Source organism: Pieris rapae, chromosome 17 (genome assembly GCF_905147795.1).
Source record: "Pieris rapae chromosome 17, ilPieRapa1.1, whole genome shotgun sequence".
Classification (NCBI taxonomy): domain Eukaryota; kingdom Metazoa; phylum Arthropoda; class Insecta; order Lepidoptera; family Pieridae; genus Pieris; species Pieris rapae.
Genome location: NC_059525.1, coordinates 5,458,463 through 5,472,614, shown reverse-complemented (window position 1 = coordinate 5,472,614; position 14,152 = coordinate 5,458,463). Strand labels below are relative to the sequence as shown.

The window sequence follows — 14,152 nt, the reverse complement described above, 5'->3', positions numbered from 1 at the left end:
AAAATTAATTTTGTGTATAGATGCATTATATATCTACAATTAGACAGTAAAAGTATAAAAATCCCAGAACCGAATGGGTAAACTATAGCCAAATAACAGTATTAGTCCAAAACAAAGACAGTCCTATCTCACGTGATTCGTCTGTTCCAAATAAATTCAATATCTAACTCGGTTCAGAGTTTATCCAATGTTATATTTATTCAAGGAACGATGAACTTGTCGGCTTTTTTGACAAGTGATTATTTTACTTCGTAATATTCCGTGGGTATTCCATGTTTTTTTCCTGTCGACGTTGACTAAGTAAACAGAAACGGATGAAATACAATTACATCACTAACATAATAAATGAACTGCCTTTTCATTTAACAAATAGGTTTACTGTAGGAAATGTGGAAACTAATTCGTAAAAGCATTTGTATGTACTTCTCGCGCCCATGGCCTCTGTACGTTATATTCCTTATTAGTGGCTTTTCGATGTAAATTTTGTATAGTGCATGCATTTATTAATTTAGGAAATACTACACTTAATAACTTCATATTCGTTATTGTTACCTACTGATGACTTAAAAATATTGTTTTGAAATCACTTGATTTCTGAAACAATTTCAAATGTTTATAGATTTAAAATAAGAACACATTTTTAAATACGTTCATATAAACCTTAATCTAAAATTCATCAAAATTTCATTGCCTAAACGCAACAAACCTTTATATATAATATAATTTATTTTTAATTTCACGGTAATATATATATATATATATATAAGAACTATATATATAATATAAGAACTGAAATTTCGTGTATACGTTACGTAACACACAATATCACGCTACACGGTAAATGGTCCGACCTAAACACGCATCACCAGGCAATCCCGCTAGCCAATATGTACCGGGGCTTCATATTGGTCACTTAAAAATATTGTTTTGAAATCACTTGATTTCTGAAACAATTTCAAATGTTTATAGATTTAAAATAAGAACACATTTTTAAATACGTTCATATAAACCTTAATCTAAAATTCATCAAAATTTCATTGCCTAAACGCAACAAACCTTTATATATAATATAATTTATTTTTAATTTCACGGTAATATATATATATATATATATATATATATATATATATATATATATATATATATATATATATATATATATATATATATATATATATATATATATAATATAAGAACTGAAATTTCGTGTATACGTTACGTAACACACAATATCACGCTACACGGTAAATGGTCCGACCTAAACACGCATCACCAGGCAATCCCGCTAGCCAATATGTACCGGGGCTTCATATTGGTCACACACCAAGCGAGGTTAATGAGGTGGTTCTTCAAATTGTATTTTGTAAAGTTGGTCGGCCCAGTTTCTTAACTTTTCTTTTCCGTAAATGGGTTTAATCATAAAATAAAACTCCGTTCAATCCTTTACATTTTTATTATACATTTTTATTTCCATTCAAAATGACGCTAAAGAACATCTGGTATTCTGTTTAAAGTATTTTAATTATTATACCTATATACGTGTAAAATATAATTGGTCCTAAGTACTGAAATTAACAACACGCCAGCTAATTGTAGCGAAATTTAAGTGCACTCGAAGCTATTGTCTGCAGAACACTCGAGGCAAAGTAAAACGAGGTAAGAAATAAAGAACTTTTATAAAGCGGGTAAAAGCCTTGCGGTACCCAGACGAAAGAAAATCAATGGGATCTTGATTCATCTACGTCATCATTGAAGTTCTTATTCCATAGGGTTCTAGAATTTCAGTTCTTGTGATGGTACTTGAGAACATTCTGAACATTTGTTTTAATTTCCATTCCTATAAAAACTCGATATATTTTTAAATTTATGATAAGACATCATCTAGTCACAATAGTATTGTGACTTTATTACGAACTGATGATACTTTACCTTGTACTTTTTATCATTTAAGTAATTCTTCAGTATTTTATTTAATCTACTAAATAATTAAATCTTTCTTTATTTATAAACAATGGTGGTCTGATCCCAATGTTTTGTACTGTTTAATTTGTTTTCAAAGTCGCCTGATCCGCCCGTCGTAAATCATATTGCAAGATTTTCTTTTGTTTTGCTGCGGAGCCTGATTCAATTCATTTTCGTGAATTCGTATGATGAATTTCAATGTGTATAAGAGCTGTTGGGATATTTTTTTACCAACGTAATACGTTCTATTGTCTATCACATATCAGAATTTAAAGCTGAACCTTTCGCGGTAAATTTAAAAATTTAAGTTTATATTCAATATACAGGGTACCATAACATTTTTTACAACGAATTGATAATTAGCAGCTGTTCAATTGAACTTCCTTGACCCTTGTACTAACGCCTTTGCCAATTCGTTTATTAGGATCGTATCGTCATATTTGAAACCGCTAACTACCGGGTCACGGTACGTCAAGCTCTCACTTTCTTCCGAATCGAAAGTGTCAATAATCTTTCAATACGTTTAATATTTACATACAACTTAAAACAGGTGGCAATCCTTGCTCTATACGTGATATAACCTAGAGCATTCACTGCCTTGTGACAACAGTTTCCATTTACGTAACTTAAAATATCTTTAATATGTACAAATATTTATATTTCAACGGAGAGCTCAGCCATAAATTTAATTACTAATGCTAACGTCTACGTAAAATTATATGAATATAATTCTGTGATATTTTACAGACTATATGTCATTGTCTCCGCTTTTTAAAAAGCATGACTGTCGCAAGCCACTGCTACTTATTTATTAAATAGCTGAGTAATTAAAACAGGAGGCACGTACATTATAAGCAAAATACGCAAATCCAATTTGCACTTTACGATTCACTAGTTAAAACTAAAATGCGGTTACGTTAAAGATATTTAGAACACTTAAATTTAAAGTTCACGTTTTTCTATTGTATTCTCTGTTCGGACATGATAGTAATGTCGAAAGAATTTAATATAAATATCGGAAAATCTTTATAGGTCAAGCACGCAATGCCTCGAGCGATTCAATTAAGGTAAGTCTAGTCTCAATTCGCCCACATCTTTTTCAATATAACATAACGTGTTTTACTTCAAATTAGCAGTAAACGACGAGTTTTTTGGGAGTTATAAACAATTACGACAATAAAAATGCTACGCTTGGCTCATGTTTTAAGCTCCTAGAGTTTACATAATGAATAAATGTTGGATTTGTATGTTGTAAAAAAGTCGAAGTTGTATTTTGACAATATACAGTGTATTTTTTTTATAGAAGAGCTTTCCCATATATAGCAATTGTACAGCATATACACTTAAAACGAAGACACATATTTTTTATACATCTATGATAGCCTGATCGTAGAAATTACAAATGATAATTTTAGTAAATCGTTTAACATATCCTTAACGTTTAACGATATTTCAATCAGCATTTGGGTATACATATATTCATGAAGAATTCGATTTAAGTTTGATGTAAATTTAAAAAAAATTCTGGCATGAAGTAACCAAACTTTTTACCGAACTTTTTTTACATACCTAATGTTTGTAAAACTCTCATATTGATATGAAGCAAGTGGCAGGTACGAGTTCAATTTATTCGCTATATATCACTTGTGCTAACGATTTAAATTGATCTCACGTGAGGATTAATGTAACAGAGTCCTGATACTAGCAATTTGGCTCAATCACAGGAGAGGCACATAGAGTATCTTTTAAATAAAATACCTTATACGGTTATATATTCATACAGTATTTGAGTATATAATTCTTGAAACATGTTACTTCAACAATAAAGGCAAGTTTACTGCAATGCTCATAGTAATTTATTTCTTATTGATTAATAAAATATTTTATGTAAACAATTTATCAAGTAAATTGTTGCGACTAAGCCGATAGCAATAGTAGTCTCAACTAAGTTGTCCAGGTTAATTGTTTAAATAAACATATAAACGTACAAAAATAAATCCCGTATAATATTAGCGCAGACTACATACATGGATTTTACATAGCAATAAACGTACTGGCATATGCAAATAGCACCTAATTATTGAAATGAAATGCGTTACGCATGGTAAACATCGATCCCCATACCGGAATTTGGAGCGCTCGTCATTACTAACGATAATTTAATTAAGCTAAGATGTAGGACGGACTTACGTAATGATTTCTCGAATTAAATTAAATCCGTTCAACGACCCGTAATGATATTAATCACAGTCGTTGAACTGTAAATGTTTTCTTATAGGGATAGAAGACTTCATCCGTATGATTTGTCGAATTTGGTTAAAACATTTCCATTGCAAGTGTAAAATTCAATAACGCCACTGAAATTTGTAAGATATAATTTATAAAGTAATAATATGTTTTACAGTCATTACTTATTACATTGTAATATATATTAACACCCTGAGAACTAACTGATTGGGGTTGGAAGAAACCGAAGGCTTCTCAAATAAAACACACATACACAAAAAAATATTGTTTAAAGTACAACTGTAATATAATGAGTTTTTTCCATCTGAGTTTACTCGTATGTTCTGTTTGTTATACTTTTTGGTCAAATAGATTAACGATTGACTTTTCAATGCGTGAATTATTGATTTATAATATTATCAAAAGTTTCATTCTGTATTAATATTAATTCTTACTAAACTTCAATAAGAATCCAAAGACGAGAAATTCATATCAACTAATTTGAACAAGTGTTGAAAATTACCATAGAAAATTATTTGTCATCGCTGCCGAATACAATAAAATATTGCATATAAATACGTGATCACACTTGTTAAACGTGGTAATATACAAGTGACCTTGATTTAACTTTTGTGTTTAAGAGCAGTAAATTATAAACCGTCTCAAAAAACATTTGTAATATATATTCCCCAGAAGCAAGGCGAATTCTTAATCCATACGGTAAAAGGTGAAAAAATATTAAACTTAAGTAGAACAGAGACTTATAATAAACTATATAAATAAATAGGTGTAGATAGACGGGACGGTTGTCTAACTAACTAATAACTAACTAACTATATATATATAGGTATAACTAACTAACTAACTAACCAAGCCATTGAAGTAAGTTGCCCAACCAAATAAAAAGTACTTATATATAAAGAATAATTAATAATATAAGATAGCATCTAAAGAATGACATGAATTCTAAAGACATTAAAAAAAAACTTGAATGAAAATATAATCCAGCATATCAAACTGTAACAAAAAGGTACATAAATATGTGATCACTTCAAAACATTTTCGAAACAAAGATAACATAGACAAAACCATGTCCAGGAATTCGTATCTATTGTTTTAGCAGATTTTACAAGAATTGTTATATCGTCTGCCATCAATCAGAGAATCTAGACTAGTTGTCGTTAGCAAGGTAGATGCCTAAGACCAAGTAAGAACTTTCTCAGGATCCTTAATAGCTGCTGTGAAAGGTCTATGATTGAATAACTTAATGTGGTCAACAATGAAAAATATGACAAGAGATAACACTCAAAAGCGTTGGCTGTAATGAAAAATTGCGGCATTAACAAGTGTCGTTCATTCATATAAATTGTTTAGACATAAAATACATACCGTAAAAACCTTGAGGTAGGTATTTAAAGCATTTATGAATGTTATTCCATGACATAGCCCACGCCTCATTCAGACTATCAAATAAAATACAATCGATATTCACGATGCGGATGACGAGTAATGCTTTATGAAGATACAGGAGTTTTGTTATACCGAGATCGGAGAGGACCGGACCAGATTGCATTCACCTTTGAATACTTCATCAGATGACTTAGCAAAACGAATGGAATAAAAGTGCAATAATGCGATTTGTAAGGGGGAATTTGAGATGATATTATCATATATAACATTACTCTCGGGTTCGTAGTTTTATTATCTGATAGTTGTATTTTTCTCGCAGTTTTAATTTGCTAGTTAATATTAGCAATATGATATTTAAAAATTTGTTTTAAAACTTTGAAAATCTGATTGTCGACAACAGATAAGATAGTAGTGAAATGTAATTAACCCTGATATACATTGTATCTCACCAAGCAGCCACTGTTTTGATAAACCTAGATATGTATTGATGTTTTTATACATGATAAAAATATATTAAACAGTTAGGACAGATATGATTTTAATTGCAAAAATTCCATAGTGAAAAGTAAAACATATAACTCATGATCTTCATTCTTAAGTCCTTACTTTGGTACGTCGACCCAGTGCTGCATTTAGCCATTGCGCCGTATTAAATTAGAATATTGCTCTGACCGCCATTCGTCCTTAGTGCAAAATATCGCTTTCAGTTACAAATGATTTGGTTATCAATACAAATAATGAAGCGTTTGCGTCACTGGTATTAAAGCCGAAAAATACAAAATAATAACACAGAAATTCTTATTTTTAGCGTTCTTTACAGCAGTCTGTATCCAAACAACATTTGTTTAAACCTATATAAATATAACTAACCTATACCTAAAAATATTAATCCAATAACGAACTTATACAATAATACCTTAATTTGCCCATAACGAATTGTCTCTTAACGTTTGGAACTTATATTGTAATTTGTAAGCTTGTAACAAGCAAGTTATAGTAAAGTCAGCATTACTATTAACTTTTATCCTTAAGCAACTGAGACATGTGTGACGACCATGAATGAATTTGTAATTGTCAACATTATGAAGAATTTTATTATCTTTGAAGACTCAAATTACAATTCCCACGCCTTGGACGACAAATATGAATAAGGTAATTAGAGAATAAATTGTATATAAGACTATATTGCTATATGATTGCGCGTAATTTTAATAAATTTAAAATGAAATTGAAGGAATCTTCTCATCCAAAAATACATTTAAAATATAATTTTTGGTTCCGTGCTATTTTATGTAGAAGCTCCAAAATATTTTTATCGTTTTAGTAAAATAATAAAAAAAATAGTAAAATTAAATTAACTTTACTTCATTGCATCAAATTTATATAATTCCAATACGCCCCAGTAAGACCTGTACTATACAATACATAAACTACCAGTTCGATTAATATAACAATGCATGGGTAACACGCGTATAATTCGAGTTTATTATCGCTAAGCGTAACAGTCTTCGCAAGTGAAAGCTCCGGTGAAACTTAAGAACGGAAACGCCGCTTTCCCTGCCTCCCGTGAAAACTAACCCTGGCTGCATTTAGACATTCTATGAATAAACCTGTCTCCAATTTACTAGGCTTTTAAATCTATATATAGCTTGAAGCATCTAAGAAAACATTTCAAGTGTATGACGTTGGTAACAAAGGCCGAACACCAATTTAAATTGAACGAAAAATAGCGACACAGATTAATAGAGTAATTACTTAAAGCTTTAATGATTATTTAAATTATAATTTACATCTAAATAGGTATATATGTCAGATGAAAATATGAGTGACAAAATATAAAAGTAATATACATACAGCATATTATGTTTATTACATTATACTTATCTCTGTCACATCTGAACCGATTTTTATACAGTTCACGAACAAACAGTGTAAACCAGTCTGATGCTACGAGCATATTTAATCGAAATCTAAAAAGCACAGGTATCGTGTTTTGAACACCAAAAATTAACTGTTCTGCAGTTTTCAAATTTACAATGAAAATATTTATTATTTATTGAGAAGGGATAAGTCTTTATCTAATGCCCAAAAATAAACTATGTTTCCGGAATCACGGTGACTACGTCAAAGAAGCAGCCTATTAACTAAATTATGCGCTGGAAGAGTCACACGCTGAATCTTCTCCAAAGACCTTTGAAAGTTAAAGCAATAATATCAAAACAAGGATTTCAATGCAAAAAAACTTCACACACTCATAATATATATAAATCTTGAATCAGCGACACAAATTTGGAATTTATTATATGCGTATCTAAGCAAGGAGGTCAACAGACAAAATCACCGGTTATTTTAGCGGACATCTTAGCAATCGACAAATATTTTATGACGTGGAGACCTTTTTTCCCAATTATTTGATTTGATTAACTACTCATATTTATTTCTGTGAGTACCGAATCCAATCAGTTTTAAATACCTTATTGTTTGTAATAATGTGGGTCACATTTAAGATACTTGAAAAACTTACCCTACCCTATGTTGAGCGTTTTCTAATATGAGTATGTTAAATATATCAAAAGAAGCATTTAAAACTTACAAATATCGATTACTTCCTTCCTGAATTAATAACTAACAAAATGCACAAGCGGTTTTCCTCTTGTATTAGATGAAATACAGGCTATGAATTCGAATTGAATTTGAATTGGGGGTAATTTATTTTATTTATTGAATACTATAGGAATATACACTTTCATAGTATTTTGTAACAATAAGATGGTAATAAAAATTATCGTCATATCACCCTACCTTCCAAAAATACGTAATAGAATATGATTCAGTGACGCTACTCCTATAGGCCTCAGAGTGGCCTCAGAGTGCATCAGCTTCTTTGATCATTTTTATTTCATAGACAACTAGGTGAACAGCCTTTTGTCATCCTTTTACTGGTTTCCTCACGGCGTTTTCCTTCACCGTACGAGCGAGTATAAAATGCTTACTTAGACAGAAAGTCCATTGTTCACAAATGCAGATCTACCTACATAAGGGATAAGAGTCGAGCGGTCAAGCCTAGATCAACACAGCTACAAAATACGCCAACATTAGGATAATCAGTGGAAAAACATAGAGGCCACATTTAAACTATTCTTCATACAAATTACTTGAAAGTCATAAAATAGACAAAGTTCTATCTTATATATCAATATTGATCTGTTTAAACAGTAGCAGGTTGTTTCTCAAACAATTTTCCCTAATGTTTACATAATACTTAGCCGCAAGGTCGCCACGTGCTCAGTAAACCGCTCGTATTCATAGCTTTTTGCGTCTTACAAGTGAACTTTACGTAAGTAATTAACGTGTATTTCATACCCAAAATTTAAAGATCAAAATGGACATTGAACATATCAAAATATTAAATAAAACAGCTCGGTTGAGAACGAGCACAGGTTAGGTCCGCGACAAATTGATATTATACTCACATCAGTACTTGGATAATTGTTTTTAATTGCCTTATGTAATATAATAGTACCTACAACATAAGATGAATAAAAACACCTGCTACTATTGTATTGTTACGAAGCTAAGGTTAAAGATTAAGGTTTCGTCCTAAATTAATCTCCAGTAATCGTTAGTTTTATACGCCTGGCCTAACTGTCATACTATATATATTTATTCATACGTTCACACCGTTCAAAGTCATCAAATATAATCGAAATATCCCAGCTAAGCGTTAAATTATCTTGTCCTTGTATCGAAAGGTCAAATAAAAAAGTTATTCGTCTGAAGGTCGAAATCGTTTACGAATTGAAAACTGAATTTCACAAACAAGTTCATAAACTGGCTTACTGAAAGATTTTATCGCTTTGTGGCGTTCAACTTCTCGTAAATGATATAGATAAATACATTGGAACATCGCGCTGTATACACTAAATATTTTGAGCTGAGAGTGCTTTGAAATTTTGTCCTTATAACTCAGGTGTCATTTTATAAATATATAAGTGAGAAAATTTATCATGATAAATTAACATAAACTACTACAGTCTGACATGTTACTCGAACAAAACACTCCGATATCATTCCTATCTTAAAAAGAAAAAAACAAAATAAAATTCTAAGAGCAAAATAAGAAAAGATTAAAGAATTATGTAGCAAATACAATAACGATTAGAGCAAACAAGCGTTCATGACTTTGACCAAGACTGTCCTTGACGGATACAAAGTTGTGTAAATATACGTTGAACAAATAGATTACACATCTTTTCGTATGGAAATATTGTTTTATTTTGTCTTAAAATAATTCGGAGCTCTTCGATTTTTGTTGATTGGGTATTTATTATGTATCAAAATAAGACGATAACACACCATTCATGATAAATCTATTGATTTATCATAAAAACAATGAAATGAATAAATTGAAGACTAAACTATAAATGTTAAACTATTGGAAGTTAAATTCATGTACAAAGTGTATGGGTTTTCATTAATTATAGAAAGAGAAGAAAATGTTATTTTTTAAAATGTTAATAAAGATCGACAGATTAATTCTTTTATTTTTAATTTAAAAGTTGATATGCGTGAGGACACGTTTGAATAACGTAACTCCATTTTAGTAGTAACAAAAACCCTATAGCATTTTTTAATAAAATAATTACGTAACTTGAGATTTCACGACCTTAGTAACAGCACCGCGACTGCGTAACCAATGGTGTTTGGCCACAATTGAAAGTTGTTTACATAGTTACATAAGCAACACTGTTTACAAAACAAGAATTCCCTACTTTATGAGCTCATTAAATTTAACTTTAAATATTCAATTTCACGATCGCATACATGCTTTTTATAGCTAGTTTTTCAACAAAGAAAATTTCAATTCTAGATAAAGTAAGAATGCGTCACTTATACTTGGACCTAGATCGTTTTTGAAAACCTTGCCTCAATCAGAGAGATGGTCAATAACACAAATAAAACGAATATTAAGGGCATGATGGTATTTTATTGTACAAAAATAGTGTGCAAGCGTGTAATTCGTGCTTCACGACGTACACAAACAAAATCGTAGAACTATAATTTCATGTATAAAATGCATTCACTCAGTAAGTTAAACATAGTCTATGCTTTAAAATTACATTGTATCGTTGAGTCTTACGATTGCAAAACGCAAGTCCGCATTCAAAAGGTTCGACGTAAAAGTATCAGAAAAATAAGAAATCACAAATATCGGTTAGGAGTGATACATTCACAAACATATATATTAGAATTTTTAACCAGATACAACTGTCTACGTCGAGCCTATGGTAAAGAAAAAAGTTAATGTATCCCACGCACGCGCGAGCAATAAGCGAACGACGCGATGCTGAAATAGAATTGAACTCCCATGGAGCGTAAAACACAACGATAATTTCTATAATATATTCACATTATCTACATATTATGGAACTTCATCTGGCTTTAAAGCATTGGACCCGAAAGGAGAGAAGTTACCTCATAGGAATTAGAACATGATTTTATATGTATACATTTTTATCTTAAATTTGAGTGAGTGATGAGTGTGAAGACATAAGAAACGTAGTACTATGTATACCTTAATTATATTAGTGAAACAGACGCGATAATAATTTAACTAACCGACTATGTCAAATAAGCGAGCAATAATATAGATTTATTATGGAATGTAAGATTTTTGTATTAAAATGCGAATATATACGTAAAGCGTGATGATGAATTGAATATCACTTGTCGAAACAGTTTCACTGACAAGATGCATATTCAATAAACGCTGAAATATTATTTTTAAATAGATAGTATTTATTATGAAAAAAAGTTAAGCTATAGTCGGAAAACTATTTAAACAGTAAATATAATTTCTAGATAAAGTAAACCACAAGAATCTCACAGAAGGTAATTAGCAGTGTGAACTGATGTGCACGAAGCGCCGCCCGGAACGGCGCGCGGAGAAAACCGCGGGAAACCGCAATACTCGCACAACGGTGTCAGTAGTGTGAAACGCTAATTGCGCACGTGTCACGGCAACCTAGCTTTAGAAAACTAAACATTTTAGCCCACTTATATAATAATTTCTAACCTGACCAGACAAAGTTCCATGTACGTTTCCTACTCTATTATTAAGAATAAATTAATTATAAAATCTACAGGAAACAAAAACGGAGATCTCAATTTATTGGGTCGTGAGACGCTCCGTGCATGCCTCTCGCTGTGACAATTTGAGTCCAGCTCAAATGGCGAGCGTAGAGCCCACCGGACTTAGCACGCATCCAATTATTGTTATTTATACAAAGATCACAAGGGCTTTAGGCAGAAACTAAGGCTAGATCACAAATGTTGCGAGAGGTCTCGCCGGTAACGTACGCCGGCAAACATCCCTTGTCATCCACATTGTCACTTTCGAAGCCGTTCGCACCAGACACAGTTTTTTCACTGTCCACTGCACTGTTAAGCTCATTTTCTTTTATCGTAAATGTTTTAACAACACTTGCACTGCTATCGTCGAAAAATGAACGTCGCTCAGAATTCATTGCCGGGGGCGAAGTGGAGAACAATTTTATTTCTAAGTCACGATGTCCATTCATTGAGGTGACAATCTCCGAAGATATTTCTAAGGCCAGTGGTGACCTTGGCTCAGGGGAGCTAGTTCTTTTAGATGGCGGAAACAAGGAATATAAGTTAGGAGCCGACAAAGTTTCGACATTATTAGTTTCCCTTCGTTCGGGGACCCGCGCTGATGGATCGCTCCAACTACGTCGTAGAATAGTGTCACCACCTCTTCTTCCTAAGGGTCCCACAACCTTCATAGACTCCTCTAACTTTGTAGGTGGGAAATCGCCACTTGAACTTTCATCCAGTAAGTGTGCAATGGAATCGGCATCCCAAATTTGTCCGACAGGATCACAATATCGGCACTGACACGAGCTCACAGCAGATTCTGTGGGTGAAACTGCCTCAGTTAAACCAAAACGCGTAGCCTCTAACGCCTCACCCAACGCAGTAACTTTATAAGTCTCCGGCACTGGATCCGGGTAACCTAGTACTTTCACATCTAAACGATACGGTAATGACACCTCTCTGCAATAAGATTCCTCGTAAACGTGCGGCGTCGATCCCATATTTGTAACAGCGCAATGATCAACTTCACCCAGTTCTAGTCCGGAGTTGGAAATATCGTGCGGGGCAATATTATTGGGTTTTCTATCTTTTTTACGCCGTTTTCTAGGTTTAATTATGCGTGGCAACATGGTTTCTGAATTTGTGGAGCCGGAACTTTCATCGCTGGCCACGCTGACCGCGTCTGTATTATTATTACGTCCAGTTCGATTCGAACGCGACTGTTGTAATTGATTTCGTGGCCTAGATCCTTCAGACACTTCGCCATTGTCTCTAGTAATGTTATGTTCAGAATAACCGAGCGGTCGATGATTACGCTGTTCTGGAACCGTTGTGTACTTTCGTCGATCGTGCCTATTTTGTAGGATAAGGGGAGCGCCCTGAGCGTGCATGGCAAGCTTTGAAATAGGCGTGTTCCTCTGTTGTTGCGTGCGACCTGCCATGGATATGAGGGGAGCTCCTAGCCATGCGTTGGGATGCGGCACTCCATAAGGCGGGTAGTATGGTGGCGGAAATCCCGGTGCGGTGGCAGCATAGTTTGGGCGAGGGTGCTCGCGACGCCCGAGGGCGGCGCGCTCGCCCGGACTCATTTCGTCGGTGGGGTCGTTTAACCCATATTCGAAAAATTTATTTTCACTGTCACGGTAAAAGTTCGATTTGAAACGCGATGTCGTAATCGTAAACTAACATCGGAGGCGCGCGCAGTGACACGTTCGTCCGCCGCGGCAGTCGATTGTGGACTAAAACCTAAAGTGAATGAGCGCGAGGCGGCCGCAATTGCCGAGTGGGAGTGCCGTCGAGCCAGGCAACTATCGCCGGCATCGATGCACAGGAAAGCTCTACAGCCCTAATCGCTCGGTAATTAAACTGTTGTTTACTTTCCTAGCGGTCTAAAAAATTATACGCCGTGACATCGTCGAGTAAATACGACAAAATAAAATAAGTTTTATCTATTTTCTTAACTTACCAGACAAATAAACAGTTCGTAATTGCAGCACTTACCTAAAACAAAAGAACTCCAATTAAAATGTGGATAATAAACAATCAATTGTAAAATCAAAATGTGACATTACAGAAACATTTTAAACTAAGTGTAAAATTTATAGAGACTGTTTAATTTCATTTATATAATTCCATTCCATATTTAACCGATTCAGTTACTCTTAATCTTGAGAAAACATTGATTTCTAAAGTTAATTGAACTGCTCAGTAAGTTCAGTAAACCTATGCACTTTTAGGTGCAGGGTTTTAGTGAAAGTGAAGTTGACTCACGCCTCTCTCTCGATGAAACTTTAATAACCGTAATGCATATCATGATAAAATAGGTCTTATTATCAATGAAACAAAAATCAATTTCAGTCTTCAACATCTCATTGCCGTGTAGTTTCCAATATTGTTTAGCGTATGCATAAATGCTACCTCGTTAATGCCATGTGACTTT

At 33.1% G+C, this 14,152-nt stretch overlaps 2 protein-coding genes across 3 annotated transcripts in view; both read right to left on the bottom strand.

Moving 5' to 3' along the window:
- Nucleotides 1-14,152, bottom strand: part of LOC110999867 (CCR4-NOT transcription complex subunit 6) — a 164,008-nt gene that overhangs the window by 123,553 nt on the left and 26,303 nt on the right. The gene's annotated exons all lie outside the window — the stretch shown is intronic.
- LOC110999868 lies at nt 10,566-13,472 on the bottom strand. Its single transcript, XM_022269127.2, has one exon. The coding sequence runs from the start codon at nt 13,299-13,301 to the stop codon at nt 11,901-11,903; it is 1,401 nt and encodes a 466-aa protein (XP_022124819.2). The 5' UTR covers nt 13,302-13,472; the 3' UTR covers nt 10,566-11,900.

Bases quoted from the DNA above. Each gene is read 5' to 3' on its own strand.
- LOC110999868 (XM_022269127.2), bottom strand. From the start codon at position 13,301: ATGAGTCCGGGCGAGCGCGCCGCCCTCGGGCGTCGCGAGCACCCTCGC.